This window comes from Populus alba, chromosome 6 (assembly GCF_005239225.2).
Source record: "Populus alba chromosome 6, ASM523922v2, whole genome shotgun sequence".
NCBI classification, from domain to species: Eukaryota; Viridiplantae; Streptophyta; class Magnoliopsida; order Malpighiales; family Salicaceae; genus Populus; species Populus alba.
In genome coordinates this window covers 18,638,168-18,650,493 of record NC_133289.1, presented here as the reverse complement: position 1 = coordinate 18,650,493, position 12,326 = coordinate 18,638,168, and the positions used below count along the sequence as shown (strand labels likewise).

Below are 12,326 nucleotides of genomic sequence, written 5' to 3'. Positions count from 1 at the left end.
AATACCTAATTAATCATTTGGAGGTAGGGACAATCTTGACGAAACTAGAAAATAGTCCAAGCCGACTCCTAGAAAAAGAAAACTACAGCATTATGGACACACTTGTACCTCGTTTTATTATTTTAAAAAATATATTATTTTAATATATTTTTAAACTATAAATATTTTAAAAAATAATTATTAGTACACTTTCAAGCACTCTAAATATATCAACAAAATGCAGAAAATAATTGTATATCATGTTTGGCTTTTCAAGCCAAACTTGAGGTAATTAATCTCTAGATTTTTTATATTCCATTTTACATCATCTTAGCTCTAATAGAATTCTTAAGAATTGAATCGAGTTCATAATTTTTTAATGATGTGTAAGAAGCGAGTTCGTAATTTTATGACCAGATTGAGAAATTATATAGGTTCAAGGTTTTTCTTGCTATTTTTCCCAAAAAATATATAAATAAAAAGAAGAAGATTGCAGTGAGGCAATTAATTTGACATCAAATTATAGAGGACACAGCTGTAACCAATGTTGTCAAAAAAATGACATTTAAAATTTTATGATTTTAAAACTCAACATATATTTAATATATTAAATTAGATTAAAACTTGAAAACTAGTAAAATCGATTAAACTCGGTAAAATCAGACCGATTTCACAAGTTTGAAAAAATTATAAAATTGTGCATTCTAGTAATTTGTACCTTAACATTTTCATTGTTTTAAATTTATATCTTGCAAAACTTGTGTAATTTGATAATCAAGGGCTTGATTTTGACTATAATTATTATAAATTTTTTTATAATACAAGTTATTTGTGGATTTTATTTTCGTAAAATTAAAATACATATTCATTCTTCATAATTTCTTATGTAAACTATTAGTATATCAATTGGTATATATTACTCTATTTTAGTTAGCAAATATATAGAATAAAAATTGTAAATTAACATACTTGACCCTTGGAGTAATTAATGTTAAATGGCCTATCAAAATTTGAAGGGGCTCATTTATTTTAAATGATGAAGTAAGTGGGTTAATTTGTCCAAAAAATAGAGGAATCAATGTAAATAAAATACAAGGTGTTTGGGCTTTTCTATTGTTTATTTTTATTTTTATTTTATTATGTTATATTGTTAATTATTACTTGATTGAAATTATTAATATATAATTATTTAAAATATTTTATTTATAATTTTATAATTTTACAAATTTATATTATATATTATATGTCATGTCAAAAAAAATATTTTTAACAACTTGACAACAACAATATCCTTGTCACCATGTGAGGCAAAGAGTCTGGCGGTGCTCTCTCCAACACCGCTACCACCACCTTAGCGGGGGCTTAGCCTGTTACTGAGCTTGCATGATCACAAACGACAAGTAGGCTGAAACTTACGCCAGCAACAATAGAATGCTGCTAAATATAATAATAAAATCTCTAATTGCTGAACAACTCAGCATATCTAGGAGTCAAAACTGCTCAACTCAACAAGCTGCTTCCTTGAAATATAGTCTTAGCAATTCCAGTGAGCGATTTCAGGTCTGTTCTTGTTTAGCTGAAAGGGAAAAATCTGTGGTTTGTTGAAGCTCTTTACTTGCCCGGAGGAATGCTCCCAAACTGAGGATAGTCGCCTGGGAATTGATTAAAGAGCACCTTTGTGGTGGGCTGGTGGCTTTTCACAGGCCCATTGGCGGCTAGAACCTGTGGCTCAAGTGAATAAAAAATTGTGGTGGTTAAAAGTTTATTCCAAATAAGTTGTCCTTGGATATATATGTTGAGCCATTGACTATAAATAATTTGTATTTATATAAAATGAATGTTAAAATTAATGTTTAGAATCATGCTTATGAATCTCACATGTAGTTAGTGGGTTGTCCCGGGATTAAGGTAATTCAGGGTTTTATTCGGGTTTCAAATTATAAAAATCCAGGGTTATAATTAACCCGGTCAAATCCATGTGATCTTCCTGATCAACCTGAAACCCAAGTAACCAGGTATAACCTGATTGAGATTTTCTTTTTATATTTTTTAATAAATTCAAAAAAAATATAAAATTAATTTATGAATGTAAGATAATTATATATAATCTATGAAAAATATTCCTCAGCGGTGCCTGGTTTTTCTTAGAAGGAAAATGCACCTGTAGATTGGCATGAATTTGTTTATGGACCTCCAATCCATATCCCTGTAGATTGGCATTTACTAGATAGGTGTTACACGCTTCGTTGCGAGCCGCTCTGACAATGTGGCCGAGTAGTCGAGCTAAAGAAATAGATTTGCGTTGTCGATCTAACACGTACGGGTTGAATAAATAAATGTAACTTAGAAGCATCAAAGCAGGCATTGTGGAACGAAAATGAAGGAAATCATAAAATGTATTGACAAATGCAACGTTTAACAGCACTAGTTGCATTTGCCAGACAGCATAAAAGGCCAAGTTAATTCAAGGGGAAAAGGCACGCTCACACACAGGCAAATGGCGATGGGTGCCAAGGGAGAAAAGGATGAAACATTAGCCATGGACGCTTGACAAATGTGTTAGATAAGGTTTTATAAGATATGATTTATATTATTTTCTAACATATTTTTTTAAGTGAAAGTTCTTTGTGCTTGAAATTTACACAGATTCACGTTACTTTGTGTTTAATTTTTATCAAATAAATAGAAATAATGAAATTTGAACTCGTGACTGTTTGGTCATTAAGGTTTTGATACCATGTTAAAGAACCATCTCAATTTAATAATTTAAATTATTAAATAAAATTTTATAAAATATAATTTACATTATTTTCTAATAAAATATATGACACATTAGCTGATGCGTAAGACAGTGATGTGCATTCCAGCACCTGAGCAAAATGTTATGAAAGAGAGTGGCAGGCCAACTTTCCGGAGCTTATTTTTAATGGGCCATCTAGCGCGCCTCACCTCCTTTTAGTGTTTTCCCCCCTTCAATTTGATTTTAAATTATTTAAATTAATTAATTTAAAATATATTACAAATATTATTTTATATCGATTTGAAATTAATTAATAATATATTTTAGATTTTATTTTAATAAATAGCATTTGATTTAAGTTATTCTTTTAATAAATTCATAGTAACTTTTTTATAATATTTAAAACATTTTTATACTAGCATGATTTAAAAAAAAAATAGTATTTGATAATTTTTTTTGTAATCGTTTATTTTTTTATTATATTATTAAATAAAAAATAAATTAAAAAAATAAATTTATTAAACCCAATTAAATCTATCATTTAGATTTTGGATTTAATAGGTTAATTTAATTGATTTAGATGAATTAAATATGTTTTTAATAACTCTTTTAAAAGAAAAAAATTTAAATTTTTTTTGTTTGCCCGCAACATTTATATAGTTATCTCTCATTAATTATTTCCTATATTCATCCACTAAGCAACGTAGCTCAGAAAATTGAAGATCAGTAATATCATTTATCTCTGTAATTCGAAGTTTACCTTGCAAGCCCATAGCCGTGCAAAGTTCTAGTTCTAGGTTTATAAGAGAACTTTATTCGTATGTATTCTATTTCCATACGACAGATATAAGTTCTTTTATGTTATTTTTCCTTTTTTTTTTCTTTTCAAGAACTGATTCTCACTTGTTCGCTTACTATTTTATTAATGTTAAGACCGAGCAATATAAAAGAAAATATATCCCACACCAATTACAACTGTATGTGTGAAAAACTTACGAGAGTGTTTGAGAATGTAATTAAAATCATGTTTTTTAAAAATTTAAATTTAATTTTATAATTTTAGATTATTTTAATAAGTTAATGTTAAAAATAATTTTTTAAAAAATATATATTATTTTAATATATTTTCAAATAAAAAATATTTTAAACTATAATATTTATAGTATTTTCAAACACACCTGCATATATTTAATCTCTTACAACCTTTGTCTAACTATGTAAACTTACACAACCTTGAAGACTTTTTCCCTCCATCAATTATGTGTTCATTTAAATTTTAAAGAGTCTCTTTTAAACATAATTACATGGGACTTGTTTAAGAAGTATATAAATTTAATCTTTTAAGAAGTACCCTATTCTCAACTTTCTAGTCTATCTATCAACCTGGATAAAAACTTAATCTTTGTAGAGTTTTCCGTATATAAATTTAAGCCATTAATTTGTAATTCCATGATAAAACTATTGTGCAACTTGGTGCAGATTTGCACCATGAAAAATCAGATGGTAGATGTATATACAACCAAGGATGGAGGCATCTTCAAGACTTGAGTAGGCTATAACCTACGTCAAGATTTTATCAATATTTTTTAACTAGTTTTATATATATCATAATTCTTGATTGAGTTATCAAAATATTCTAAAAATTTGCATGAAGTCTTCTAATATGATGCTTTAGCTTGGATTAAAATTTCAGAAATTTTAAAGAAATTCATAAATTTGATGAAAAATCACAATTTGACTAGTATTATGTAGGGGTGTTCAAAAAAACCGACCAACCGATTAAACCGAGAAAACCGAGAAAAAATTAACCGAAAAAACCGAACCGATAGAAAAAACCGAATAAACCGATTAAAAATTTTAAAAAAACCACCCGGTTCGGTTCGGTTCCGGTTTTAAAAAGCTTAAACCGATTGAACCGGACCAAACCGAACCGGTTTAATTGAATCTAAAATAAAATATAAAAAAAAACATCCTAAACCTAAATAATAAATACCCTAACCCTACAAAACTTTGCCAGCCGCCGGCCCCCCTCCAAAACCTTTCCACCCCACTCACCCTCCCCTTTCCTTTTCCCCAAAACTTCCAGCAACCCCATCCCTCCCTCCCCACTCTCTCTCCCTCCCAAAACCTTTCGAGCTGCTCACCCTCCCCCTTCCCCCTTTCCTTTCCATCAACCTCATCCCTCCCTCCCCGCTCTCTCTCCTCCCTTCCTCTTTTCCAGTGGTGCGCTGATGGACTGACCTGTCTTTCAGGAGTTGCTGAAGGTTTAACAACACCTTATGCGTATGTATGAGCTTCTAGTCCAAGGCTCTTCTTTGAGATGAATCTACGATGAACCGTCCATACCTCTTCGAAAAGGTTGTTGTGAAGAGTAAATAGAATTTGGTCGATGTTTTCCTCGGAAATGAAGGATGAAAGGCTGGCCGTGTGAGTTTTTGTTAGACATCTGTACCGCACTATTCAAACTTATCTTTGAGGCTGTCTGTACAAGATAGGAGTTCAGTAACTATAAGAAATCACCACTGTGTCGTTGATTTTCTAGTGGTAACAAACTCTATCCCCGTTTCATTTTCCCAGCATTCCTTCTTCTGAAGGGACTCGTGATTCTTGTGTGAGATTCTATATGCATCAGATGGTGCGTGATTCTCAATAACACTGTATGGACCAGTTTTCTTTTATTTAATTAGTTTCGGTTTTTCTGGTTTCTAAGGCTAAAAAACCGACCCGAACCGAACAAAACCGGTTCGGTTTGAACCGGTTTTCGGTTCGGTTCGGGTTATATTAACAAGAAATTATATTTTCCGGTTCGGTTGAATTTTTATGTTAAAACCGGACCGAACCGGACCGTGAACACCCCTAGTATTATGTTATTGGATAAAATTTTCAATTCAACCATCAGATTGAGTTGAAATTTTATAAGGAATCTTAAAATATATTGAATAAATTCTGGTTAAAATTTTAGGATGAATGGAACTTGGTAGTACTAACAAAAAAAAAAGATTGTCAAATAAAAGCAAAAAAACTTATTAAGGATAAAATGATTATTTTCCATTAAAAAATAAAAACAAATCAGTTCTTCCTTCCTTTTATGTGTTACTGACTGAGCAGAAACAGAATAGAAAAAGAAAAAAAAGAAAAGGTGAGAGAGAAAGAGAAAAAAGTAAGGCAAAAATATTAAAAAACAAATCCAAGAAAAAAAATAAGAAAAGTGAAAGAATAACCTTATAAATTTATAAAGTACAACTTATAAAACACTAATCTAAAGAAAAATCAAATGGAGGAAAGAGGAATTGAGAGAGGAAAAAAATTTAATTATTTTTTTTTCCAGTTGATATGAAATTATTGTTTTATCCTGATTGAAGGGATTGTTACAATATCGATTCATCAGATTTGATTATAGATGAATTATATTCAACAAAACATCTAAAGATGTAACTTCAATAATTAGTTTTTTTTTTACTTTCATTTTAATTTTATATACTTTTAAATTTATTTTTTATTATTTTGGGTAGTGTATTTGAATTAAAATTTTATTGTTAACTTTAAAAATTCATCATGAGATAATAATTGATGTTTAAAAAAAAATTATATATTTATTTAGTAGCCAAGGAGAGGAAAAAATCCTGGCCCTATACAACAATGGTCTGCCCAGATTTTGAAAACCTGTAATAAATCGGTATATGACTTATCCTACCATAAAAAGAAAAGAAATTTTAAAACTCTTCCCAAAAATGCATGATTATAGAATCTTGGCTTCTGGATTTCTAACCCATATGCAGATAACCTCTTAAGATCCAATAAGGCCTTCACCCCTTTTTTTTCTTTGCTCTTTTCCAATTATGGCCACTGCATTTAATGCTTTCTTAGCCCTTGTCACTTTTGCCATCTGTTATATAAACCTCCCATTGGGTATGGTTTAGAGCAAGAGTGAAAAGCAAACATGACGAGAAAGAAGGTTAAGCTCACGTTTATAGTGAATGATGCTGCTAGGAAAGCTAGCCTCAAGAAAAGGAGAGTCGGGTTGCTGAAAAAAGTGAGCGAGCTAACCATACTATGTGGCATCGAGGCCTTTGTTATCATCTACAGTCCAGATGAGCCCGAACCAGCTGTCTGGCCGTCACGCCCTGAGGTGCAACAACTTCTTATGAGGTTCCAAAACATGCCCGACATGGAGCGTTATAAGAAGATGATGAATCAAGAAAGTTATCTGAAAGAGAGGATGGCCAAACTAAATGACCAGTCCAGGAAGCACCTAAAGAATAACAGGGAGTTGGAGATGGCTGGTCTCATGCAACAAGTTTACCAAGATAAAGGATTCGATGGCTTGGACGAAACTCAATTGTGTGGTTTAACTTGGTTGGTGGAGGAGAAAATGAAGGAGATAAGGAAAAGGGTTGAATATTTTCAACAAATTCCTACACTCCAGCCAGGTGCATTCCCACCTGGTCCTTTTCCTTCTAATCATCAAGACTCTAACAAGGATGGTGGTGGCGACGATGACGGAACTAGCGGCCAATCTGGAGGAGAACCTAGAGATGGGAGGAACAATCCAACAGATGGTGGTGCATCATGGGACCACTGGTTCACTGATGTAATAAACAACCCTGAGCATAATGTTGCTGGAGGTAGCACTGCCAGAAATGTCTTGGGGCGACCACATCTAATTAACTTTACTGGTGTAAGCTCTGGAGGGGGACCTGATATTGGATTCCACCCTGGGCATAATGGTGGTGGTGGTGGCGGCAGTTTTAGAGATATTGTTGGATTGGGCCTCCCTCATAGCAGAAATATGGGAGGCATCCGTGGTGGACATAGTTTTGATGTGGTGCAGCTGCCTCATGAAAATGAAAGTTTAAGAAGCAGCAGTTCTGCAGGTGGAAACAATTTTGATTTGAGGCTACCTCTTGGCAGCAATATGACCGGAGGTAACAATGCTGGAAACAGTTTTGATCAATGGCTGCCTCGTGGCCTAGGATTTAATCCAGGAGGCAACAATAGCGTTGGGCACAATTTTGATCTGGATTTGCCTCAAGGAAATGATGTAGGAGGAGGCAAAAGCACAGTTGGAAACAACTTTGACCTGTGGCTGCCTCATGTAAATAATATGGGGCGCAATAGCGCTGTTGTGAATAATGATGATCCTTGGCTGGCTCATGGAGATATGGGTGGAGAGAATTTAGGGCTGGGGCTGCTTCCTGGAAGTAATTTTGCAGGAAGCAGTACTGGCGGAAATCCTTTCCATGGACTGCAGGGGATGCATCGTCGCGGCTATAGTGGAGGCGGAGCAGGCAGTGCTGGTGGAAGCGACTCGAGGCTGCCTGGATCTTTTGGAGCTGGTTCAAGTGATGATATCGGGTACCCATTTGATGTTACCAAAAGCTGGCCTAGTAACAACTTCAATCCTTGATTTGCAAGGATTTTCTAGCTTGTGTGTTCGGTCTAATAATTTCTTGGATGTCGGTCTCATGCATCCCCCCTCCCCCAAACTTCTTAGCATTTTAGGAAATTAAATATTTTCTTATTTGTATTTTTTATATATTTTATTAAGATATTTTTTTAGTTTTTATTTTATTTGAAGATAATATTTTTTTTTATTCCATATCATTATGATTTTTTAGTAATATTTTTTTATATAAATAATTATAATAACCTTTCTAACAAGTGAATACATTAATGAATAAAATTAAGTATTTTTTTTCTATTGTAGAAAAAAATTATTTTGTGGAAGAGAGAATGACAAGGTTTTTCTTGAAAAAAAAAATATTAAGGAACTAGTGTGTTGTTTTCATCCACCTCAATTGTTGTTATTTAAAATATTGATGGTGAAACTCATGATGAAATAGCTCACATAAAAATTTTATATTAAGCTCCATAATTGGGCAACTCACATAAAAAAAATATAATTTTTTATTTATATATAATTTATTTAAATTATATTAATTAAAAAAATTACAACAAGGATTGTAAAGGCTCTTTAGAAAAAATAATGACATCTTCTAAATAATCCATATATTTTATTGACTTTTTTTTTTTTTTTGGGAGAAATCTTATTGCCAAGGCCCGTCACTGGCTGCACCTAAAGCAGAAAAGATACATAATTAATTTGGATAAAATATAATCAAGTGAAAATTTTTAATAAAAAATAATATTTTCATTGGTAGACAAGAACGGTTAGTTTCGATCCATTTCTACTCATCTCGGACAATTTACATTGAAATCTTAAATAGTGTGAAACAAATAAATATGTATTTTATTTTTTCAAATGTCACACCGGAAGGAATTGAACTGAACGGCGGAGACAACTATGGTCACAAGAGGTCCCTTCATTCATCTCATGTTCATCCTATGCATCCTAAGGCATGCATGACTACAAAGTGAAAGTTTCAGGGTTGTCGTTGCTCAAAACTACAAAACCAGTTAAAATTACTTAAATCTAGTCGGTCTAATTTTTTTTTAAATGATTTTTATTTAAAAATATATGAAAATAATAATTTTCTTATAAGAAATTATTTTTAATATTAATATATCAAAGTAATTTAAAAATATAATAAAAATAATAATTTATACAGAAAAACAATCACCTATCGAACACCCACGTTTCATGAAAAAGGCAGATTCCAAACATTTTAATCTCGTTTAACATTCATAGCAAATAACTGATCACGTATGTAAATTTACACAGAACAACTCTAAAAAGATACAGCAGAGAGGAGCATCGACCGAAGAGAAAGGTCTGCACCATTTGGACAAGAAATGAGGAAAAAATTACAACATACAAGGTAACCAAAACTCTACAAACCATCTAAAGCACAATTAGAAGAAGTTGTTATACTGACTGGTGAGAGAATCCTTGAGATTTGAGTAAAGACCGTAAAGCGAGTACTGTCGAAGGTTTTCCACTTCGTACCATGAGTTTAGAGCAGAAAAGTGTTTGTCTGTGCCAGAGAATGCCATTTGTATCCCAAGGCTGCAATCAACACTACCTCCGTTTTTTTTGCAACTGGATGTTCCGATTGCACAGTCCTGATTGTTGAGGCAGACAAATTTTGAGTTTCCTGAACATTGAGCGCAGCCATCCCTTTTCCAATATAAGTTCTGTAGCCTTCCCTTCTTAAACTCAAGCACCTGCATTACAGAAATTTAATGGGTTCCTGATGATCTTATGAAGCTAAATCGAGATCATAATGGGTCCTGGATCGTCGCTTACCAGGGTGAAGCTTGTCACAGTGTATGTACTGTTTGCAACAAAAGCAGGGAGAGACCTTGCAGCATATTTTCGACCGGCAAATGCAACCATATACCCACCATAATCGCCCTGCAAAGCACCAACAAAAAAAGGGGATACAGTAAACTGAATACAAATACTCTCGAGCTTATACCCAGTTCAGCTCTGGATACCTTGGTTGATACCGGTCACCAACAAAAGGGGATACAAAAAAAGAGATTGAAAGCCACTAGTACCATCACTTATATCCAGCCTTATGGTTTACGACTTTACGGTACCTAGGTTGCTACCATGCATGACTTGATAAACATGTATATTGCTATCAACAAATTAATATTCACTGTGTGAGATTGCAGGTAAGTTATTTGCTATCTGGTGTAAATATAGATAAATGAATGTGGAATTTTAAGGAGGGGTTATCAGATAATATTCATCTGTAAAGAGCTCAATTCGGATCTCAACTAAAAAAACTAGACATTCCTCGGAGAATGAATTTTAACTACGGGTCCATTGAAATAGCCTGTTCTTAGTCAAAATTTAGTAGTCTTTTTATTTGCAGCTGCTAGTTTTTCATTTTAGGTGAGGAAGATTAAGGTACATAGGAGTTGTGACAAAGGTTAAACAGTTGTTACAGTTGCAACATGTGTATTGTGGTGAAGATGTATAAAAATGATACTTCGTCAAGGCAATGAAAGAGATTATTTATTTCCAAGTGCAACCGACAGTCTATCTTGTAGGCATGCTAGACTCTAGTTTTGGTTTGTGTTAGATAACATCTCACTGGAATCTAGAAATACTCATATTTTTTATTATAGTTCTAAAACAAATAAGCAACACATGAACAACTCTAAGAGTATATACATTTATGTCTTTCAACTTTTGTCCCCGGATCTCTCACTGCACCCTTCACTCCGTAAACTCAATTTATCTATAATTTTCTGACAATTGGAAGAACGTGAATTAATCTTAACACTCCTTAATGAACATTTTCAACACTCCAAGGTGATTATAAGTAGGCGAAAGGCACAGATACCTTGTTTATTTAATTACTTGAAATAAAATCTTCTTCTATTTCCACAACCCGGGCATCACTTTATCAGCATTTTTCAACAACTAAATGCTTGCTCTAGCTATAACAACTATTTCCCAACAAATTGCCGAATTCTGCATTTTGTGGGAGTCTAAGACACAACACATGAAGGAAAAGATTTCAATTGTTCTTGGTCGAGCAAGAATGAACAGTTCATGTTCCTGGCAGATATAAATGGACTTGGCCCTAAAGATTAATCAATTAAACAAAGAAACTGATCTATGGGCTGGGCACGATCAATGTTTTGAATCTAGTAGAGGGATAAAACCCAATTGACTTAATTTAAAATATCCAAATAAAAAAACAACAGAAAATTAAAGAAAGCATACAGAGAGAGTGGGGGTTCAACTAACCGGAGAGAAGGATGAGGTGTTGATGGTGAGGAGAGAGATCTCATCGACTTTAGGTCTAAAAACTGAGATCTGAGAATTCTGGCTAGTAAGAGAAAGTCTGCTGTCACAGGGAGACAACTGTAGGGTACTGTTGAAGAAGAAAGCCTTACTCGACGAAAAAGCGATAGATAAAGTGAAGCCATCTGATACCTGTACAGTGGTGTCTGCACAGGGTGTGTAGACATGGTTCGTGTCGTCTGGTTGTACAGGCAATAGAGTTGATGATGTTATTGTTACGAGGAATAAAAGGAGAGGTTTTAGCTCTCTTGTCAACGTTGTCATTCTGTTCTGAGGCGGTTGCTTTGGTCGGGTGTTTTTTGGTTTTTAGCTTTTTATTAATTTTTGACTTCGCAGAAGAGAGAGAGGGAGCGGGAAGGAATCTCTTGCCGGAAGGAGGATTGGGCTGCATTGGCTTGGGCATACTTTTATGGCCCAACTTAAACGAAGTGGGCTATTTTTCCGACTCTCTAGCTCGTACTCTTTATTAAGGCCCGTTTGATATTGTTGCAGTTAATATTTTCTATGGCTTTTTTAACATTCAGTTTTCCAAGATTTTCACTGGCGGCATTATTTATTTTTTTCATGTTTTTAGGTATTGATCTTTTCTACCATTGCTATTTTTTTATATTTCTTAAAAATTGTTTCTCAAAGGTTTAGGAGCGAAAAAAAAAAACAGTAAATTGATCCGGTTAATAGTTATGTGAAGTGGTTAAATTTCTGTTAGATTGTGTAAAGTAAAATTCTTTCTGGTTTCAGAATGTGAAAATTACAATTCTCTCTATAAATTTAGTATAGCTATCATGGCCTCAGCTTGAAAAACAGTTTAGATCTATATTATAGGCTCAACCTTAAAAAAAAATATCTATAATGCGTAGAAAAAATACAAATCTCGCATGAACT

At 33.1% G+C, this 12,326-nt stretch overlaps 2 protein-coding genes across 2 annotated transcripts; one reads left to right on the top strand and one right to left on the bottom strand.

Moving 5' to 3' along the window:
* The first annotated feature begins 6,659 nt into the window (after window positions 1-6,659).
* Window positions 6,660-8,126, top strand: LOC118043928 (uncharacterized). The gene has a single exon (XM_035052046.1). The coding sequence runs from the start codon at window positions 6,660-6,662 to the stop codon at window positions 8,124-8,126; it is 1,467 nt and encodes a 488-aa protein (XP_034907937.1).
* A 1,190-nt stretch (window positions 8,127-9,316) lies between these two features.
* LOC118043809 (uncharacterized) lies at window positions 9,317-11,764 on the bottom strand. Its single transcript, XM_035051886.2, has 3 exons — window positions 11,388-11,764; window positions 9,927-10,034; window positions 9,317-9,844 (listed from the first exon to the last, which is right to left on the bottom strand). The coding sequence occupies exons 1-3, from the start codon at window positions 11,706-11,708 to the stop codon at window positions 9,533-9,535; spliced, it is 741 nt and encodes a 246-aa protein (XP_034907777.1). The 5' UTR covers window positions 11,709-11,764; the 3' UTR covers window positions 9,317-9,532.
* Between the last annotated feature and the right edge of the window lie 562 nt (window positions 11,765-12,326).